Source organism: Caloenas nicobarica, chromosome 2 (genome assembly GCF_036013445.1).
Source record: "Caloenas nicobarica isolate bCalNic1 chromosome 2, bCalNic1.hap1, whole genome shotgun sequence".
Taxonomy (NCBI): Eukaryota; Metazoa; Chordata; class Aves; order Columbiformes; family Columbidae; genus Caloenas; species Caloenas nicobarica.
In genome coordinates this window covers 106,043,071-106,066,398 of record NC_088246.1, presented here as the reverse complement: position 1 = coordinate 106,066,398, position 23,328 = coordinate 106,043,071, and the positions used below count along the sequence as shown (strand labels likewise).

The 23,328-nt window shown below is 33.9% G+C and overlaps 1 protein-coding gene across 2 annotated transcripts in view; it reads right to left on the bottom strand.

Moving 5' to 3' along the window:
* RTTN (rotatin) overlaps positions 1–23,328 on the bottom strand; it is an 81,198-nt gene that overhangs the window by 50,057 nt on the left and 7,813 nt on the right. The window contains exons 9-23 of one of the 2 annotated variants that reach the window (XM_065628362.1): positions 21,575–21,756; positions 18,077–18,192; positions 15,922–16,092; positions 14,399–14,611; positions 12,382–12,494; positions 11,113–11,239; positions 8,796–8,921; positions 6,562–6,678; positions 5,140–5,279; positions 4,721–4,892; positions 3,538–3,637; positions 1,850–1,938; positions 1,594–1,711; positions 1,199–1,295; positions 327–395 (exon numbers count right to left, since the gene is read on the bottom strand). In XM_065628362.1, coding sequence (XP_065484434.1) covers positions 327–395; positions 1,199–1,295; positions 1,594–1,711; positions 1,850–1,938; positions 3,538–3,637; positions 4,721–4,892; positions 5,140–5,279; positions 6,562–6,678; positions 8,796–8,921; positions 11,113–11,239; positions 12,382–12,494; positions 14,399–14,611; positions 15,922–16,092; positions 18,077–18,192; positions 21,575–21,756 — 1,950 coding nt within the window. Of the gene's footprint in view, positions 1–326; positions 396–1,189; positions 1,296–1,593; positions 1,712–1,849; positions 1,939–3,537; positions 3,638–4,720; positions 4,893–5,139; positions 5,280–6,561; positions 6,679–8,795; positions 8,922–11,112; positions 11,240–12,381; positions 12,495–14,398; positions 14,612–15,921; positions 16,093–18,076; positions 18,193–21,574; positions 21,757–23,328 lie in introns of both variants that reach the window. The other variant, XM_065628363.1, reaches the window with a different exon arrangement.

Genomic DNA, 23,328 nt, shown 5'->3' with positions numbered 1-23,328 from the left:
TTTGGTTGGTTGGGGATTTTTTTATTTGTTTGGCACGGTTGTTTTGTTCTGTTTTAAATACTCCATTAGAGCAAGCTTTTAAATTTGCCAATTAAGTTTTTGAAACTCTCTTTCAGAGAACTAAGTCTTGAAGAAAAAACTCCATGTTTAAAAATGCAGACAACTTTGGATTTAACATCAAATGTTTCCCTTCATTCTCACGCTTCCGTACTTCAGGAAGGAGAGCAAATGAAAAGAAACAAAGTTAATGGTGAAAAAAAAAAAAAAAAAAAAAAAAACAACAAAAACACCCCACCACACAAAAACCACAACCGACCTATACATACCTTCTAACAACAGCAACAGGTAAACTAAAGGCAGGTAGGCCAGTATCATTAATGGTTATATCATCAGCCCTGCAAGAGATTAAGCTATAATTATTATTCCCTGTTTTAAACTTCAGTTTTCTACTAATGCTACACTTATTCTTTATTATTCAGATATAGCTGCATTTTTTCCTCCAGCTAGCCTCTTTAGTAACCCATTGATGAATAAGTTGTATTAATAAATGTTTCTTCAGGCTTATGCAATATTAAGATAGTTCTTATATCACACACATACAGAATATTTGGTGCAGATGTACTGCACATAAAAATGAAATTAAAGAAAACATACTAAAGTACATGCTTGCTTTCTTTTTTTCTATTAGAGAAAAAATATACATTATAATCCTTTTTGGTATATTTCATGTGTGTGAATTCTAAAAGCATATTTTTTCTGAAGTATATGCAAATTTCAAATAATAAAATATCATAAACTGAGGTATGTTAGTTAAGGATAACTGCTACACTTAAAAGCCAAAGTAAACAGAAGAATTCTAATTACGTTAAACACATCTACAATTAGCTATTTGATTTGTAGTTTCCATTTATGGAAAAGATAGATTATGGACCAATCAGGGTTTTTTGAAAATTCAAGAAAACCTTAAAATTTAACAGAGGTACAAGGCATTTATACTGCAAAAATATGCCATGTAGACCTATACAGCATGCAACTCAGATAGTGAAACAATTTGCTTGGCCTACAAATACGCAATTTTGGATAGATAAAAGGCTGGGGCATAATTTGTTTGGAGATATGTATATATATAAAAATTATTTTCATTAAAGCCTTAAATTTTGACTAGTTAATATGCCATTAAATAATTGTTTCTTCATACCATGTTTCGGTTCTTGCTACTTCATCAAACAACAGAAGACAAAGCAATACTGTAGTTTCAGTTAAAACAGCACGATCATTTTGGAATATCAGGGAAACTGAATAAAATAAAGATAAAGATTTAAAATAAAGATATTTAAAAGTGTACACTGACATTTAATAATACACAGAAGGACGTTGGTTAAAAACAACTGATTCTCACAGTCATTTTGCCACTATCTTCAAAAGATGCCACAACATGGGTAACACTAGCACACTATGACTTATCTTCTAACTATGAGACTCTGATCTGATCCAAAGTTCTAAAAAGGCTTTTGCTTGAACAGCTAACCATATTTCACACCTTTTTTTCCCCCAGAAATGTAATTAAATAAAAAAAAAAAAAAGAATCTTTACCTCTGAATAACAAGAGCAATAAAGATGATTGCTGTGCTAGGGATAGACGAACAACTGGATCAGCATATACAAGCTTGCGTAAGAGTGTTAGACATGGTAACACAATGGATTCCATAAGCTGCAGGAACAGAGAAAAATATTAAATACAGAAAATCATTAGGATAATCTGTTATGAGATGCTTAATATAAACAGTCATGCTAAGAAGGAATACATTCCATCATCTATAGCAGAAAAACCTAGAACAATAATTTTTACCTTGCCATCCACACTTATACATTCATTAAGGTAAGCCAAAATCTTTTCTATCACACCCAACTTTTTCACAATGCCGTGCATTTTGATATCTGTAAGAAAAAATGAAAAACAGTAAGAATCACTGGTTCACCATCAATTTGATATTGAACTTCTTTCTGCAAGATCACAAACTCTTGCTGTTGAGAACAAGTTTCCAAAATTGCTGATCAACAAAACAAGTACAGCTCTGGCTCTACCAAGGCAACTCTCCACAAGCCTTGTTATCTGACTACAGTAGCCTCTTGAACAGTAGACTCTTAATATATCTTACATAACTTTCCATAGGAAATATCCTACATACTTTCCATAAGAACTTTATGTTCCACAATTACTGCGAGCACCAGTAAAATTCAATTTCAGTCAAAAGTGGATTTCAATTGTAATATTTAAAAAGTCTTCAACAGTTTAATACCAAACTAAAAACAGTATTTACAAATCCTCAAACACCACTATTTTCCACTGATTTCATCCTTCAGAGCACCTGGTTTAAGAATATTCAACAAAAACAAACAAACAAAAAACTATGTTATTTAGGTTGGTTGGGTTTGTTGTTTTGGCTGGTTTTTGTTTGTTCGTTTATTTAATAGTTATGACATGATCATTCATATGGAATTTGTCCCAATAAAGCTGCATATTTTCCTTTACAATTTCATCCTATGCTGTATCTTACATTATCTTTTGACATCAGAAAACCTTGGCAGCCATAACTAAATGTCTTTTACAAGACAAAGTAGATATTTCCTCAATTTTGTACTCATTTTAATCACAAGAAAAACGTAAATTTTAATATTATCTAAGACCTCACTTTCTCATGGCGAAAAACACATGTTCTGTCATTAGGATTCGAGTTCCTTGAAGGAAAACATACTTGAGTCAAGAGTTTGAATAAGTAGAATATAAACATGCAGGTTTTAAACTCTACAGTTATGACCCTGCACCAAGTCAATAATGCTCTATGCAAGATTGCTTACTTGCATCTTAATTCAATCAGATCTTCTTTACCAGAATTCATAATTTTTCCACATGTGAACAACACAATTATCAAAAACAAGCCACCTGTGATGGAAAGTTAGTATTTAAGTGACTGATTATAAAGAGTAAAATGAGGAACACTTTCCCTGCAAGCATATTAGTTGAAATGCCACAGAGAGTCTGCCTCTTGAGAGCAAAAGAGGGTATAATCATGGAAGCTTAGCTTGAGTTTACTGAACCCCCATTCACACAAATGACATTTCAATCCATTTTAACTGCAGTTACTACCCAGGCTAACTCAAAATGGAGGAAGAAATTCATTCATTAAGCATAAAATTAGTTCTGAGATAGGTCAACAAACTGACAAACACTCCAAAGGAAAAGCAGAAAAAAAAGCTCTTACAGAGCTTACAGAATTCAGCTTATTCTTCTATTACCAAAAGGAGCTGTTTTTCTAAATAGTAAGACCATTGTTTCTTATTCTTGAGGGCAACAACAACAAATGACTTTTTTTATTTGAATTGGTACATTATCCACAGTAGTCTTAAAATTCTGGTCCGACAATATAGATAAAAATTACAAAGAGTACCCTTAGCAGAAACATACTGAAAACCTGCCAAAATTGCAAGGTCACACAATGATCAGCACATGAATATAAATTTTCTAAAGAATTTTACCTTCTAAAATGATAGCTAGCTGGTCGGCTGCAGACTTTCGTAAAACTAGGTCAACAGCACCAGAAGTGAAGACGTCATATAGCTTTTCAACAGTTTCTGCCTAGAAGTAAAACTATATTAGATATACATCCAGTAAGCTATTAAGAAACAAGGTAATGAGCCAAATTTCCTAATAGAAAGTAGAAAATAAAAAGATCTAAATTCCTTAGTAGGATGCATTTTATTAGATCCCACAAGCATATAAGAAGGAAAGATATGGTTATAATCTTTTTGCAACATAATACCTGCAGAATATAACAAGACAATAGTTTCTAGCGCACAAAAGCAGCGGATTTCTAACAAATAATGTTTAATTTATGCAGGACTACAGAAAGCTTAACGCTACACAGAAATACTGGAATATGCTTCTAGGTCTGTGAAAGTGACTAACATTTTAATGGCAATTGGGTAAGAGAAATTTAAATAATGCAACATATCCATATAAATTTCAGGTCCTAACTTTTGGAAGGATCTAGGAGAAGAGTATACAACAAATGTACGGAGAGTGGTCAGAATATTTTTTTTCAGAGGGCAAGCACCTTAGCATTTTTCAGCATTGTTGTTAATCTGAAAGTGTTGAGGGTAAAGGAGGAAGGCGAATGGAGGGGAAATTGTAAGAAAAAAGAAAAAAAAGAAAACCAAGAGAGATACAAGTTTTCCCATAGGCCAAATACTTGTGATTTTTCACTTTGCAAAAGCAGCAATATTAAGAAAACACAAACATCAATTTGTAATCTGTTTTAGAATACTTCACACTAAAAAATACTTGTGCCTGTTTCAGTAAAAATTGATTTTGTGAGGGAAGAAAAGCACTGTGTGAGAAAAATCAGACTCTACCCATGCACAATGAAATTGTTGTAAAAAGAGCCGGCCTGTGCTCTTTATACTCAAGTTAAGTCTTGCTGTTAACTTATTTGCAGAGAGGAAAAAAAAAACAACACAAAAAACACCCCCAAAAATACACACAACAAGAAGAAAGATGGCATTCTTTTCTTATTGTTGCATATGGTAGCATAATAAGTTCACATGAAAAGAACATATAAATGGATTTCCTTTTATGAAGTAAGCCAATTTGTATGAAACATTGCAGCCTTCAAAAACGATAACTTCAGTGACTGGGCAGGTAGAAGAGCTGATCACTCACCTTAAATATAGACTCTGTTTTATCATCCAATTTTAGCTCAATAGCTCTTTCTATAACAAATAAGTTTGAAATGCTGGAAAGCACACTACCATGCAGACGAGGACGTTTCAGGTTTGCCCCTTCTTCATTCAAAAGATGGAATGTTAAATGTTTAAGTGCTACAGAACGAACCCTAAAGGAGTAAATGAAAAAAAAAAAAAAACCCATAAAGTCCTCATACTGGAAAACTTTAGCTGTAGAGTTATAAACTAATTAGTTTATAAAATTAATACAGTGGGGGAGGGAAGTACTTAACTCAATATTGATTAATCTACCTTTCAAATCAAGTGATTGCATAACAACCAATTGGTTTTTTTAGAGTAAATATTTTTTTCATCAACATTAGAAAATGTGTTGAAATGATACAGGGCATTACTTACAACTGCTTTTTCGAGAAAAGAAGACGCAGAGCAGCCCGTAGTCTAGTAGTTCTAGGGAGAACACCTTCTCCTTTGTCAGAGGTTGTTTCACTCAAAGTGAAGATACAGTTACCTAGTGTATCTTTTGTGTCAGCATAACCCTAAAACAAACAAACAAAAGGTTTCCAAAATTAAAAACATCTGCTTACTAACAAAGCAAATTAGAGGAGGTAATTCTCCTTTCAGGGGATAAGGGAGGGTGTGGAAGGAGCAAAATTTCTGCACAAAAACAATTTAAAATATTAATAAAGGTTTATTTGTGTATACAAATCAAACTAAAGAGGTTTTTCATGGCCCAGACATACTTTAACCTGAAACTTTACCCTTCAATCCGTTAACATGATGCTACTCTGTAAGGTCAGTTCTATGTCATGGTCCATCTTATTTGCAGTTTCTCCCCATTTTTGCCTTGATTTTTGTGCAGTTTATGTAAGGGTTTAAGTTACATAAGCAGTTCTTCAACTTATGGCAATACTGAGGTGCACACAACAAATAAATATATAGCAGTGACACAAATAAGTAGGTATAATTATCAAGAGAAAAAGACAAAAAGTGCACTTGGATGTATTAGCTAATTTAAATCAAAGCTAGAAAAGGCAAAAAAACAGACAGCAGGAAAAACACATCAGACAGGTGCAGTAAAATATCTAATCTGGAAGACTATAGGCATATCACAGAAGGAAAATTTCTAGCACTAGAGAAAAAAAAACAATAAAGAATTTGGATGGAACAATTAGGCTAAAAATCAGACTGAGAAAGGCAGAAGTTCCCATTATATCAAGCCAAGACTAAAGATAACAAGAAGAAAATTCATGCATTATTACAGGTATGAAAACTAAGGTCTAAGGATACTACTGACTGTTGATCCTTCTAGAATACTGGAAACAAACAAAACAAAAGCAAACATCAAAATATACAGAAAATACAGCTTACACCTATTGCTATTTGTTGAGTGCGTACAGAAAACTATATAATCATCAGAGATGAGTTACAGTTTTTGAATTTAAGATATGGGGGACCTTCTAATTATTAATCGATTTTAAAAAGTAGGCAATGTTTTAACCTATGCTTGGATTATACACTTATATCTTTAAACCACTGAAGTCCCAGTCAATACTTGCTGATTTCTACTACAACATTTCAAAGTTTCACGTTCTCATAATACCAGGCCAAAATTTGTCTACAAAGTAGTAACTTTGGCATTAGGACCCCTATAAAACATTTCTCCATTTGACATCTGGCAAATCAAGTCTGTAGGTATATTACTGTTAATCCAGTTTCCACCTGCTACTTCGGTGAGTATTCCGTTTGTCATTTAACATGACACTGCTGCTGTTTACACGATTTCATACATTAAATTCAAATTAAAGCACTTAGAAGTACCTGTAAAACAGGAATGACAGGGCAGAGGGCCTCAATAAACTTGTTCCAAGTCAATGCTGCCATTACTAATCGTCCCTGCAGCAGATGCATCAGAATGGCCTTGGCTGTGCAGTTCACCTGCTCAATAAGAAAAAAAAAAGAAACTAATGCAACAGCCAGTGTGTCTAGGTCAGTTTGTCAATGCTGTAATTGGAAATGTTATACAAAAACATCCCAAAGAGAGAGGATCTATAGACAAAATACTGCCCCTGCAGAATGCTACTTTTAAATTGCCATTCACACTAAGCATAAAGTTGTTAGAAAAGCCTCTCAGAGAAAACACACAAATATAATAGTTCTGCCCAAATAGCATCCAGTCATTTTCTCCTTAGAACTCTGGTTTGTCTTTTCTAAAATACTACAAAATAAATCATCACTTCAGCTTATACACCTGTTGGCTCCTCTATGCTGCAGGTAAAACAAATTGTTTCTATTCTTTCCTGATCCTGCATTTCGGGGGCATTTCATTCCCAGTCTTTATGAGATGCTTCTGAAGATACAGGAGGAAAAGGCACTTAAAGCCTGTTAAATGGTCATTTCACTTTCTTCAGGCAAACAGTCAACTAGGAAGGTTACCAAATATTTCAAACTGTACATGAATTGACCTGAAGTTCTCTATCAAGAAGGAAAAAAGGCATATGATACAACACTTACACTTTAACAATGTATCCCGTATACAGTATGTAAAGTATACTATATGCAATATTAAAGTATTTCGAAGCTAATATTATTACTACAATGGGAACAGAAGGGAAAATAAACAGCTTCTCAGAATTCACTCTTCCTTACACAATGTAAAAACACCTACCATTAGCAGGTAAAAACCTGCATTTTATGCCAGAACTAAAAATCTTCTCAGCCCAGGCAACTAGAACAGCCTCTAATAATATCACTCTAGCCTATCTGTAAGGAACTGAATTTGTGAAATCGCATGACAAATCTGAAGACCAACCTTGGAATACAAGGTTCTTCTCAATCTCTTTTCATTGTCACATGCCTGAGAGATTAAACTGATGCTTTATAAAAACTTAAGTAGCAGGCATACATCCCAGAAGTTAAAAAATAACCAAAAAACAAACAACAAACCAAACTAAAAAACTTGGATATTATCTTCATTATATATTTTGTTAGAAGAATAATAAGATACCATTACAAGGTAAAGAGAGCAAAATGAGAAAATTTCATAAACGTGCATTATCTGTCTTCATGATCTTAACAATCAGAATCAGTTAAAGCTTATTTGTTATGTTTGACCAATCACTAAAAGAGAAAACTGGCAGTCTTTTTAAGAAGACGTTTAAGGGACCAGTCAAACAAAATAAAGGTTTTCCTTGAAAAAGATGAATTACATACGAAGTACAAATACATAGCACATTATCAAGGATATTTTATTTCTCCTTTTAAAATGTTAACACCTAAAAAATCACTTTTGAATGGGACTGTGTACAGTACTGTGTTAAAAAACAAAAACCAACTAAATAATTATAAAAGACAAGGCGGAAAATAAATAAAAATTTGTTAGTTGATTTTCTTTCCTCTCTGACTATAGGGACCTTACAGACCAGCTATAAAGTAGTTACACAGAACCAATTTTTTCCCTTCTCAGAACTCCCTGCTTAGCTTTATATGTAAGCTAGGAAATAGTGGATATCATGTTAAGCATTCATGAATATAAATGAACCCAATGAAAACTTGTTCCTGTTCTATAATACTATAAAACACTCATATAATACTCAGGTAATTAAATTTAAAACACAGGTGTGTTTGTAGTGATGAAATATATTTTTATAGCAAAACCATTTCAGATTTAAAGTGTCTTTTTGCTTCTCGACCAATGCACACATATCAGAGGTCATCCCACCTTCATAAAGACTTGAGACTTCGTATTTTCCATCATACATACTATTTTGTCATCTGCACATTTTATTAGGGCTGATTAAAAAACATAGCATGTTTCTTTTTTCATTGGTCTTTATTACATTTAATAGCATCATACGCATAGAACATTATTTTGTCTCTGAATTCATCACAAAATAAACTCTCTGTTTACTACAACTTCGCTGTTTGCATAGCTTTCTATATACAAGAAACCCTATGTAGTCAAAACTTCAAGTAAGCCTCAGACCACCATGAAGAATATCAACATCTACTTTGCATGCACATCAATTTATAAACAGAGCTACCAAACACAGTACCTCATTCTTATCTTCCTGAAGACCAAAAGTACAGATTTCATACAAAACTTTTGGATGAAGAAGAAAATGCACTCCATGGCAGACTGAAGACACAGGCTTAGCAACATTATGAATACCTAAAGAGTCCTTCAGTAAAAATAAAGTTGGTTAGCTTTAAAATTAAGTTAGTCTCCACTACTACATCTTGTTTTATAGACTGCCTGAAGTTGTCATCCCATTAAAGGCTTTTTTCCATGCAGTTTGGAAGACTACAATTCCAAAAGCTAAACATTACAGCCCTAGAAGAAACATAATCTTAATAGATCACTGACTGAAAATTCCTGTTGCTACACAGGACTAAAAAATACGAAATAATTTTGTTTTTATTTTAAATAATAGTGAAATTAAAAAATTATACAAGCTTCATATGGTTTTTGGTGTTACATTAAAATAAGCAAAATCTGAAACAGGCAGGTAAAAATCTCACAAAAAATAAAAGTGTCATTCAGCGGAGTTAGTCTTTCACAAAAAAACCCCTATCTCCAGCATCTTTGTACATTAGTGAATTGTGCTATAAGCGCAATAAGTTTAGCTGATGTCCATTACAGAAAATAAGAATTACGACAGAATATTATATCAAAATAGAAAAGTTATTTTTATTTTGTAAGCCAATATTACTGAATAACTAAAATGTCCTGATGAATAGGATATTGCCATTCTTAATACAGAGTATAGTCATACTTTTAGGAAGCTCACACTCTTTATCCCTTGGGCTACCTTTATAAAAAAAACTAGAGCAGTGACAAAATATCCAGATTAAACAAAATCAAAACAATCCCCCCACCAAAACAATAACAAATTTACGTTTTAAAACAAGTACATAAAAGGACTTACATGTTCTTAAACCCAAGCTTTTACACATAGGAAAAAGGAGGTATTTTTCTTTCACAGTTTTTCTAAGGTCTAAGCAATTAAAGTGTAATCTAGGTAAAAACATTTATTCTGAAAGTGTCAGTATTTTATTAACTTGTTATTGTTTGATTTTTCATTCAGTAAATATCCTTGCAAAAAGCAAAAAAGCAGTCAACTCAAAATGACTTTTGCTCCAGTACAAAAAAAAAAAAAAAAAAAAAAAAGAAAGAGATGTGAAAAATTGATATGAAGGGAACAGAATATACCCTTGAGGAATGCATGTCCATGTGAACCTCGTGAAGTTCAACAAGGCCAAGTGCAAGATCCTACACCTGTGTCAGATCAACTCCCACTATCAGTACACGCTGAGGAATGATGGGATTGAGAGCAGCCCTGAGGAGAAAGACTTGGGGGTACCGGTTGACGAGGTTGGAAGTGAGCCGGCAATGTGCACTTTCAGCCCAGAAGGCCAGTCGTAACCTGGGCTGCATTAAAAGCAGCATGGCCAGCAGGTCGAGGGAGGTGATTCTGCCCCTTTACTCTGCTCTAGTGAGATCCCACCTGGAGTTCTGTGTCCAGCTCTGGAGCCCTCAGCATGGAACTGTTGGAGAGGGTCCAGAGGAGGCCACCAAGATGATCAGAGGGATGGATCACCTCTCCTATGAAGAAAGACAGAGAGTTGGGGTTGTTCAGCCTGGAGAAGGACCCAGGGAGACCTCATTGCAGCCTTTGAGTACTTAAAAGGGGCCTATAAGAAAGATGGGGACAGACTTTTTAGCAGGGCCTGTAGCGATAGAACAAGGGGTGACGGTTTTAAACTAAAAGAGGGGAGATTCAGACTAAATACAAGGAAGAAATTCTTACAATGAAGGTGGTGAAATACTGGCACAGGTTGCCCAGATAGGTGGTAGATGCCCCATCCCTGGAAACATTTAAGGTCAGCTTGAATTGCGCTCTGAGCAAACTGATACAGCGAAAGGGAGGAGTTGGATTAGATCATCTTTAAAGGTCCTAACCAAAACAAGTCTGTGATTCTATCAACATCATTTCAGCAGACAAGCAAAACTGAAGACTTGAATTATTTTCAAAAGCAAAATTAAACAGAAATATTTCTGTATAAGAGCAGTAAAAAAAAAAAAACAAAGTCACCACCATTATTAAGAACTGTTTTAAAAAGTAAAATCATAAGTCACTGGTTTTTGCCTCCACTAGAGATCCTGTCATTCTGAAGTGCAGCACCTGAAGTAACCTAACCAGGTAAATTTAATACCAGAAATATAACAGCAAACTGCAAGCCCAGGCCTATACGGATTTCACAGCATACAACATGGTAAACAGAATTTGCATTAAAAATGCTTTTAATAAGGAAATAATATAATATGCATTATTTAGCACACCACCAAGAGCATTAAGCACTAGTTCTAACCTTAACTACTTCCAAACAGCACTGATAAGCTTCGGTTTTTATTTTCAGCGAAGGATGAGACAACAGACGGAGAAGCACTTTCTGGCTCTCAGCCTGGAGCAATGAGTTCGCCTCAGCAGACTTCCAACTAAAAACAAAAAATAATTCATTTAACTATCATTTATTTTACAGTGCCCAAAGATGTCTACAAAAATTTTCCTGTTTAATTTCAGGATAATCACTGAAAAAATACTTCCTGAAAAGGTATACATCCTGCAAAATTACTTGACAGACAGAAGTTCAGAGACCAAAATATATTTACTAAAATCATAGTATCAGTCTTCACATTTGTAAATTTGTCTTTTTATACTTGTACGTAATCAAAGACTATAGCTTTTCAAAATTCTCTCATCAAAATTAGGACCCTGAAAAACATTTCTTTTCATCTGAAAAAATAAAATTCTATTGAGCTTCAATAGGCTCCTTAGATCATGGTATATGATTTAAAAAAAAAAAAAAAAACTATGCTTGTAGAAGTCCATCTGACTATCACAAAGTGAACTGATGTTAGTTAAAAACTTGAAGTGAATTTCCTGTCGCCTGAAACAGTAGTCAAACAATAATTAATTCCAAAAGCATTAGAACACTGAAAAGTGTTTTGATCGTTCATAATTTAAAAGCAGAGAGATTTTAAATGTAGTTTCTTTGAAAAAAAAATCCCTAAAGTCAAATTCTGAATCAGTCTAAAATTAAGATTTTTTTATTTCTAATTAAGCGTTCAATAAAGAACTTTTCCATGCACCACAGGGTAACTTAAATTCTCTAACTAGAGACATGGAAAAATCTAAAAAGCAATAACATGCTGTTTAATAAATGAGATGCCATATTGTAACTTACAGCATCTACAATAAAACAAGTCCTTTAGGATTTCTGAAAGTAAAAGTAGGCTACACACACACACTTGGAACAAAGGAATTTTTTTAAAAAGTTTGAAAGACAAGTCAAAGTGTTTTAAGACTGTTTCTTTGTAAATCACATTGTAACTTCATATACAAATACATAAAAGCTTATACATAGAAAAGAATAAAACATTAGGTTTTTAGCACCTGAAATTCAATTTTCAGGGAATCCACTACATAATGACACAAATAATTTAGAAGAGACCTTTCAATGTCTAAAAGAAAGCAATTGTTCAAATATAGGGAATAAAGAAGTTTATCTTCTACTTCAGAAAGTTTGCCCATAAAAAAAGATTATATTTTCTCAAGTTTTAAATAGTAATGTACTCACATATTTGAGCATATGTGAATGCTTTCATGAAGCAAGGGAACGTGTTGATGGTAGGGTAGACTACTCAAAGCCTGATCTGCCAATTCTACTAATTCAGAAAGACTCTCATCCCCCTGACAAGTAAAACAAAGAGAAAGAATTAGCAATAGTTAAAAGTATACAATGTTATTGCATAATCTTTCAGAATTTAACATCATTTAATACATCTACGAACTAGGGTTTGGTTCAGCCTTTCACAGATAAGTTTATAATTAACCTGATTAACAAATTCAATAGATTTCAAACAAATAAATTTTAGAACCTACTCCTGGGAGCTGAAAACTCTTCAGCTGCTGAATCCAAATAAAATTCTATTAAATTCAATGGGAATAATGTATGTCTAACATTTCACAGCATGAACACTATAACTATTCAAAACACTTTCTAAAATGCCAGGGAATAGACTCATCCTTGAATACTTTATGCTTTTAATCAAGCTATTAGTTTTTTAAATCAATATGTACTTTATGTGAGAAAAGTATAATGAAAGATTTAACTATTAAACTTTTAACAATTTACTATTAATATTAAAAAGCAAATTTTGATTTTTTTTTTTGAAGTATATATGTCTTCATAGTTTAGGTTACCAAATACATTAAACACAAGCCATTTAACTTTGATGGAGTTAACTTCATTGTAAACAGTATTTTATGAGCAAAGTATTGCTTCTATTAATTTCAGAACCTGCCTCCATAAAGGATAGATGAACTCAGATTTAAGATAGCACTACATTTATATTGCTGTCTTTTATTCATTTATTTTAGTATCAACGGAAAAAGTATTTTGCACAATTACTTGTCCATTTAGATAACGGAGAAGAAAATTTCAGTACCATGCTAGAATCTCTTTAACTAAGAAAAAAAAAAAGTATATTAGTTGTCTTCATAACAAAGTGAAACACAAATATCTCACAGTCTAGAAGTGGCTATTTATTAGAGCTACAATTGCAGAGGAGGACTTGGGAGTTCTGGTCGATAACAGGTTCACCATGAGTCAACAATGTACCCTGGTGGCCAAGAAGGCCAATGGTATCCTGGGGGGCATTAAGAAGAACGTGACCAGCAGGTTGAGGGAGGTTATCCTCCCCCTCTACTCTGTCCTGGTGAGGCTGCATCTGGAGTTCTGCGTCCAGTTCTGGGCTCCCCAGTTCAAGGAGGGCAAGGAATTACTGGAGGGAGTCCAGCGGTGGGCTATGAAGATGATTAGGGGCCTAGAGCACCTTCCTTATGAGTGACTGAGAGAGCTGGGTCTGTTCAGCCTGGAGAAGGCTGAGAGAGGACCTTATCAATGTTTATAAATATCTCAAGGGTGGGTGACAAGAGGATGGGACCAGACTCTTTTCAGTGGCACCCAACAATAGAAAGAGGGGCAATGGGCACAGACTGAAGCACAGGAGGTTCCATCTGAATATGAGGAAAAATTACTTTGAGTTTGCCAGAGCACTGGAACAGGCTGCCTAGAGAGGTTGTGGAGTCTCCTTCCCTGGAGACATGCAAAACCTGTCTGGATGCATTCATGTGTGATCTGCTCTGGGTGAACCTGATCTAGCAGGTGGGTTGGACTAGATGATCTCCAGAGGTCCCTTCCAACTCTAACTGTTCTGCGATTCTGTAATTGCCAAATAGCTGGGAATCAAAATTTTCTGAACTATTTAAATACTGGACAAGATATACTTACACACACTACATATTTAAATAGAGTATTTGCTGCTTTCTTCGTTGCCCATAAAAATTCTTGTGCCTACTTCCAGTCTCCAAGTGTTTATTTCTTTGGTTTTACTTAGGATAAGATTTTAATAAACATCATAAGTAGTATTAATGAAAACAAATATAAACTAACTACATTTTGCATACTATGGAATACTCATGCTTACAGATTTTCTTCAGCCATGCTAGACTATAGTTTTTACCACAGAGAAAGGGAAATAGAGGAAAGAAATTTGCCTGCAGGAAATATTTTATATGATAAATTTCCACACCTTCTTATGAACTTCAGTCAAAAAGCTACAGGTGCATTCAATTGAATATGCAGCTTCTGAAGCTTGTTTATAAATACTGTAGTTCTCAGTACTCATCTGCTCCAGATAGGCTGCAACGGATTCATGAATGCTTGGGTATTCCAAGGAGAAAGACAAGTCCAGAGAGAGAAGAAACAAAGCATTCAGCAAACTCTTTTGTAAAACTTTACTCGCCTTTGAAAAAGAAAACAATTGTCAGAATAACAGCCTGAAAATACAGTAAAACCAACAACAGCACTTGAAGTCATTCAACAAGTACAATCACTATTGCTGCTACATAAAAATCAGAGAAAAACAGATATCAAATGATTTTTATATGAAGACTTTTTTTTAGTAATTAAAAAGTGAGAGTTCATTAGATGTCAGTCCTAATGTCGGATCTGCAACCAGTCACAAAAGTTGTGTACGATCCAGACAAGACCAGGGTCAATTTACGGTCTAAACACTAGATGGCAGAGAACACACAGACGACAATTATTTCTGTATTTAATAAAAAGCTGTCTATACTTCCACATATTAATATCACATACTAAGAACTGGGATTTCTGCTGTTGTTGGTTTTGGTTGTTGTGTGGTTTTTTTATTTTGTTTGGTTTTGTTACTGCAAGTGTTCAGTGCTCCCTCAACTAAAATTTTGACCTCAAATGCAGTAACTTTTTTCCAACTCTTGGCATACACAACTGAAATTCTGTATTATGTACATAAGAACATAAAGACAAATATTATAAAAAGTCATATTGATAGTAAAATACTTAATACTTGTGACAAAAAGCCTGTAACTGAAAAATCAGTCTGCTACTCAGATTGAATAATGTCTAAAACAGAGCTACACTGCAATAAAAACTGATCCAAAAAAAAAAAATGTAAACCCACACAGGTTTAAACATCTTCTAACACTTTCCATCCCACAAAACCTTCAAAACATCAGATTCCCCCATTTGAAATGAACAGAACAGCAAAACCAGCCCACAACTCAAGAGCTACAAGAGAACTTGTTTTAAAGAGCACTGGAAGCAAAGAATAATTCAAATCACTACAATGTATGAAGCATAATTGCTTACTATGTTCTACCACATTAAGAGTGATGATTTTAAACATTATATAGGTCCAGTCTTACTTAGTCTTACTTGCATGCATACTATAAACAAGCAGGGGGCAGCATAGCTTTGCAAACCATGCATCATTCCATAAAAACAACACTATAGGAGGAAAAAAAAAAAAAGGTCGAATTTCAAAAACTGATTAAAAACTATATTAAAAATATGTTTGAGCCTTGAAATCTGCAGAAGATTCTGCAGAATGCACCGATAACTGTAGAACGGTCAAAGCTGCCTTCTGTGATCGTATAACAGCCAATGTAAATCAGATTAATTTCTCTGTCCAGTGGCTACTTGCCCAGTACTAATCACTGCGGAAGGTGACACGTTTTGCCCTCTTAAAACGTAAAACCAAAAGACAATGACTTAAAATCAGTGCTGGCATACCTTTTCTACAGGGAGAAGTATTTGCAGCAATCTAACAGTAAATAGTGAAGTGCTAATAAATGCCATTCTGTGATGCACCAACATCACCTCAGGCTGCTCTGCACTTATGTTGGTTTTGTGATATAATATAGTTTCTCCAAGCAAACCCAAGACCAGAAGCAATTTGTCTTTCTGAAAACAAAATCAGAAATACAAACATTAGAAATAACTGAAACATTACTGTATCTTTACAGCATTTATACAGCACTCATAGCACCATTAACACAATTATATAAAATAATTTTTTAAATGTAGAAATGATACGAAATACATGGCATTTCGTTTGTCCTCTGAACTGTGCATTAGTTCTAGACCTCATTCTGCCTTCACTTGCAGTTCTGATTACTTTGGTCAGTAATCACCCGTTACTGGTTACCATAACCCCTCCCTCCCTTGCCCCCCTCTTAATTCCTGCTCACTACTCTACTGGACTTGTGGAATTTTAACTATTTTGAAGTTCACTTTTAACACAGAAATAGTAGGAGCTGATTTGAACCAGTTAATAAAGCTTAATAACTTTAAAGCTTAATAACTTTAAAATAAAAATAATTTTTTAAAAAAACAACCACCAACAAAAAGACCCCACAATACAAGCTTCGAGATCATCATGTTTTTAATGCCTATTCATTCTCAAATGAAACAGCAGCACATTTTGCAGACTATGTACTTGAGAATCCAGCTCATTGACACTGGAGAATACAAAATTAGTTTTGGTCACCTGAAAAAGCCAGGTTTGTACTTAAGGACACAGGAACAAACATAGAATTAATTTCAGTTGCCAGGAATGCCAAATAACGATTAAGGCAGCAATAGCATGTGTGAGATTTAGCTTATTAATTCCAGAAATTGATCATCTGTTAAGCAATTAAGCACTATTTATCTGACTCAACATAGTTGAAGAAAATGACAAGAAGCAATTGACTAAATCAAATAAGCCCTTTAAAGTAACTATCAACACACATTATTACACGGTGAGATGAAAAGGATTTATTTTCATCTTCAGGAGTTCAAAAAACTAAGTTTCTCACTGCCCTGCTACAGTTTGCAGAGGCAGTAAGAGCCTTTTCTTCAAGACCATGCAGTCTCAAATCAACAGCACATTCAAAAAGTTTATTTTTCCCCAAGAGAGGTGTGACTGTCTCAAAGCTCGTGATCCCCAAAAGCTACAGCAATCTACAGAATCTAACTTTTTGACATGGCAGAATCAAACTGCCCTGAAGTGCACATGACAAAACTGGAAAACAGTAAAAACTTACAGTAATATTTTAATTAATAATTATTGCAATACCATTGTTTCATATTTAGTGATATTTTCATGAATTCTAACTTAAGTCATGTGCATTTCAGAATACACTTACCTGAAGTTTTTAGACAAGTTTCAGTCTGCACCTCTGGTATGTTTGTTACATGTATAAGACATGCTGGCTTATGTTTCAGCTTTCAGTTGTCTCCAAAAAAGAAATGACCCATTGCTACTTCATCTGTTATTCACTAATCTGATATTTCATGTATATAACAACTCTCAACTGTGCTCAGTTACATATTTCCGGCAATTTAAATTGTTTGGTCAACAGCACCTTGGTACTTTGAATCTCTTCTGGGCCAAAAAGCCACCTTCTTTCTTTCCCAGCTAAACAACAGAGTTAAGGATAGCTGAAATCTGTGCAGGGACCTATAGGTCCTGTGTAAGAAATGATACTATGTATCTTACAAATCCAGTCTTGAATCTAAACAGTTATCTCCTTAATTTTAAACAGATAGTTTATAAAGAGTAAAGAAAGTGTGTCATTTACATCATTTGCTCTCAAACGTTCACAGCCAGTACTTTTTCTTCACATCCCCTTCCCTACATGTTTCTCTCAATGGCTGCTTAACGGCCTTTCACTACAAAACAAAATTCATTGCTTATTTTCTTGAGGCGAAACTTCAAGTATCATCTGGTAAAATAACTTACATTAAAAATAATGTGCCAGTGACAGAGCTAATAATAAACTATTTAAGGTTTTCAAAAGAGAAGCTCAGCAGATTAGATACATATATGAATCACTGCAGAAAATGTCAGAGGCTTATAAAAGCAGACTGTTAAATATGTTGATCAAAGCCTAAAGAATCTTACCAATTCCAATGCAAAAAGGCTATCATCTTCCCAGACATTTTCAGAAATAGCATCACCAATAAGGAACATGTCTTCAACAAGCAATTCAAGAACTTCCATCGTTACTCTCCTACTGCCTAGGAATACAAATCAGAGGATAAATTCAAACACAGACAAAATACTATATTATGATATTCAGAAAACACCATTTTGAAGAAGCGATTATTCCAAATCTGAAATTCTGATATTTTGGTTTTCCTATACAATTCTACTAAACTAACTGCCCCCAACCACCAATAGCTCTGAATTGCAGAAGACAACTACTAGCCAAAAATCACAATAAAATAGATTAAAACAATCATATACTTGAAAAAAGACTGAAGTTGTTTAAACCCTATAGTAGTACATAAAATTTCTTACAGCTGTAAATCCGATTACTGGACTCCTTTGAAGTTCAGAATAAAGTAAATTATTTCCCCCACCCAGACAGCTAGGTTACAGATCTTCCATATATATTACTTAGTCCTGTTAATCTGCATTTTTGGTATAGCCAGAGTGGCTTTCTCCCTGGATTGTTTTGTTTGAGATCTTCTTTACATCTTCTTTTGAAAGGTAAGTAGATGAATACCCACTTTACCCACTTGTACTTTTCTCCATGGCAATTTCCCCACTTGGTTTTAGGCTAACATTCATTTTCGTTGTTCTTTCTGACTCAGTATCTCTTAACAACAGGCTAGTCTGTCTATTAGTGACTTTCATACTTGGTACAGTTTTATGCTTGAACATGGGACCGCAAAGAGGTTTCATGAAGAAGGCGGCAGAATATCTGGAGCCAGACAAAACATTTTCAACCTCATACAACAGAGGACGTCAAAACTGTCTGGCAACCTAGGGAACTGTATGGTGACAGTTTGCCCCAAATACTCGATTTAGTGCAATTGTTGGCTTAGTTTCTTGTTGGGGTATGTTTCTATTTAAAACCACAGATAGATTTCACACAACGCCACTGAACTTACAATTTATTTTTTGAACTATCATAAAAATTTTGCATGCTTCAAAGTATTTTTTTTTAAAAAAGCCAAGCTCTCCTGCTTGTTATGACTGAACATTAATTTGTCACTTTTCTATCTTTCATAGATCTTAGACACTGTAGAAGCCTTGTTGATATACTTGAGGAAAAAAAATATATATATATGTGTGTGTGTGACTATATATGTAGTGACAATGACCACAGCTCATGCAATTTGCAGCCTAAGTGATCTGCTCTGAGTGAGCATATGGCAGAGAATGGCACAGGACCTTTTTGAAAGCTTCCTTTTTCTTATCTCACAGAAGTGATGTTTTCCATTTATTTTAGGCAAAGTGTAGCCGATTTGAAGATTCTATGCCTGAAAAGTCCAAAAAGCACTTTTTCACTCTTCACAATTATTTTGCAAATCCTTAACCAAATTTCTGTGCTTAAACCATTTGAAAGCTGACTTAATAAATTTCTCAATTATAATGGAAGTACTAAAAAAAATGTGGTTTAAATTTAAGTTATAGTTTCAGATATATTTTTAAGTAATAGCTAAACATAACATCTGCAACAATGGTTTGCTGTAGCTACAGACGTGCAAGTTCATTCCACCATATTCTTACATTAATAAATCAGCAAAATAATCATTTCTCAACACTTGTGGCAATAAGTATGTGCTAAGAGCCCATTATTACTAAATGCACAGTAAGACAGTTATAATCAATGACTGCAAAACTTTTGCTGTTCAGATTTAAATAATTGTCTTAAGACATGCAGTATTAACACTGAACCCAAGACAATTATGGTTGCTTAAAACAGATCACCAAAAAAAAAAAAAAAAAAAAAAAAAATCAAAAAAAATCACACCACTACTGATTTCTGAAATGACTCCACTCACAAGACAGGTCAGCATAAAGGAAGAAAAATTCCAATGAACATCTCCACAGGGAACAGAATTTAAGCTTAAGTGAAAGATACGTTATATGGTAAAATACAAGCAAGAGAATTTTACAGTAAGTTTACTGATTTTCTTTTACCCATTAATTTAAACAGTTAGAAGAAAAACAAAATCTACACTTTACCATGTAAGTGATAATAACGTTAGTAAAAGTGCCTGTTGATTCAATTCAGAAAGATAATCACATGAGAAACGGCGTGTTACTGTGTGTCACAGTATCACAGCGTGCCTTCAGATCACAGGACTTCACATCAATGGGAACTAGATAAAAATATGAGTTTGCTTACAATTTATGTCATATTACAGCACAATGGAAGGAAGAAGAAATACCATCTAGTAGAGTTTAAAAAGTGAAAAAAAAACTGATAGCAGGAGAAACAGAGAGATAAGCTTCATCTGAAAATGAAGCTATTTTAGTTCTATAATAAATTGCAGAGAAAGAAACTTGAAAGACGGAAAAACTCACTATATTTTAACTCTGCAGATTTGAAGTGACATGCACCAGAAATGGGGAAGACAGAAAATACTTTTTCTGAAGTTTTACATTATAAATAAAAGCTAAGATGCCAGAAGTCATGAATGTGCTCATGAAGAATTAATATTTAAATATCACTATTCTGAAAGGGGAAAACAAAGCTTTTATTCATTTTAGTTTCATTTATTACCAAAACAATTAGGATTGAATAATTTTCCTGTGGACACAGATTAACGCTGATGTTGCTATGAAATACACAAGTAAATTAGTATTTTGTGACAGAACAAAGTCATAGAAAGTTATAAATAATCATGAAAACAACAGTAAACAAAAGTTTCATTCGTATTTCATACAATTTTAAAGTTAAAGCCTCTACCAAGCTCAGGAAATGTTGACAGGTATATCAAAAAAACCAAGTATTCTAGTCATAGATAGATACAGATTTCCAGCTCCTATATTTGAAAACCTTACCGCATTTACCAATACCTGTTTTGAATGACATTGTTGTTCAAAAAAATACTATTTTAGACAACCTAAGAGTAAAAAGACTGTCCTTCAAAAAGGTTTTCCAATTTAGAACCTTTTAAAGTTAAAATAAAAATCATTAATTACAATTAGATTATTCATGTTTCTTAAAACATAATTATAATTTGTTACTGCACTCATAAGAGTAACAAACCTTTTCCCAGAATTTTTGTTTAATATTTCTTGAACAGGAAAACTCTACGCTCAAATTGATCAGAACACATTTTGTTAAGTGTTGTTATTTTTTCCATCTTCTTGAATGACATTTCATACAGCCACACCATTTTTACACCATACACCCACTTTTCCTACCACTGCTTCCCACCATCAGTAAACAGTAGTTGAAACTTTGCAGCAATTCTGGAAATCAACAGAAGATTCAAGTTTTATGACTTGAACAAAGTCCCTAGAAAAGAACTGTTATATCAGCAATCATCTGTCCTTCACTTATTTGATGTACTCACCTTATAATATGAACTTCTTAAGAGGTTTGTCTAAAGACAGGAAGAATACCTAAGTGAAATACTTAACTCAAAACTTTCTCACCTGTTCTTAGAAGAGGTATTGCATTTTCCAAGATGGAAACACAAAACTGAGGAAGGCTAAGCTGCTTCATCTGTAATTCCAAAGTGTCCTCATTTTCAATATCCGGTAGGTCAATATGTCCTACATCAAGTGGGGAATGTGGGGAGATTCTGGAGTTTGCATTTGCTTGAGTACTGTTTCCACTTAAAACAACAAACAAAACAAACAAAAAAGAGACATAGTTAACACTTGCAAAGAGGAAACCCACATAGGTACAGATGTTAAAATAGCATCAAGTATTTTAATGTCCTTTTTCCTTCAGTTATACCCTTCCTTCCATCTCAACCTTTCTCTGTAATCCACCAGTCTTGCAGGAAGAGGGGGATTTTGATTGGTTGCCTTTTTAAGTGTCAGACCTCGTAGCATCACAAGAGAATGCCTACTGCTTTGGCAGTCAGCTTCAAATGTATTTAGAAATGTGTACTGGAAGAAATACACACGTGATATGATACTGCAAGAGAAAAATCAGTTGATTTGAAACATTTTTTATGAACAAAGTCTATCAGTTGCTTGAAGCAAGGTTACTTACTAAATCAAATTTCAGCCTGAACTATATCTACTACATAAAACCCATTCTATGTGGCTAGCCACAAGAATTCTCAAAAGGAAAATTAAGTAACAGTGCCCAATATTTAAGCCTGTAGGACTTCTTTTTCCACTGTAAACCAGAAAATATTCCCTTGCCCAAGAAAGCCTTAAGTGCAACCAAATACATATTACAAAATATAAATGTAGTTCTTATATATGTAATTATTTCAAATTATGAGCTCTATCTATAGTTCATAATTTTGTTATCTTCCAACTGCTTTCAAAACAAATCTAATTCTATTGCCAGCATTGTAAGTAATACAACTTAGAACAAACGCTTCTTAACATTTTTTCTTATCCTAGACTTTATTCTAGACATTTTTCTTATCCTATAACATTTAGCAATCTTGAAGTGCTTTAAAAACCTGTTTGACTTTAATAGTTGTTTTTTATTTGGTTGGTTGGTTGGGTTTTTTATTATTAAACAAACTGAAGAAACTGAATTGTGGCATGACTGGTTTACATCATATTGTCTAACTAAATGTAAAAGATGTCTATGAATAGCTATTAAGAATGTACAAGTCAACCAATTTTAAGAGGTTGATAGAAGACTATAAGCAAAATAGAAGAATTCACCAGTACGTAGTGGTTCCAATTGCACTTACCAGAGGGTAAGGAAGAAGAGGTATCAATCATAAAAGCAATTCAGAAGAGGAAAGGTTAAGTTTCCAGGCAGAATTTGAAACAGATAAACAGAGAGATTGAAGAGTCTCAAGATTTAAGAACAAGGAAAAAGAAGAGTTACATATGGAATAGCAACAAACAATTTATATTACAACTACGTTAAAAAAGACAAGATTCACTAAAAGCAGATCTTCCATATCAAAATCAGCAATGTCAGAGCAACACTACAGCCATTTCCCTCTATCACATTTTCTATTCAACATCATGTTTTTCTTTATGCTGTATCTGGGCTAAATTATATCTTTGTAAGAAATGAGATTCATGGGCAGTGAGCAGCTGTACTGCAGCACACAGGATGCAAGAAAAGTCAAAAAAAGCTCATAATATGGCCTTATACTTTTAATAAGTTACCACTCCCTGGTTTGTAGATGTTTCATCACAGTTTTAATTGGTGCTTAACGCATATTTCCTTACTATACTGATAGCCAACCTCCCTATCTCCT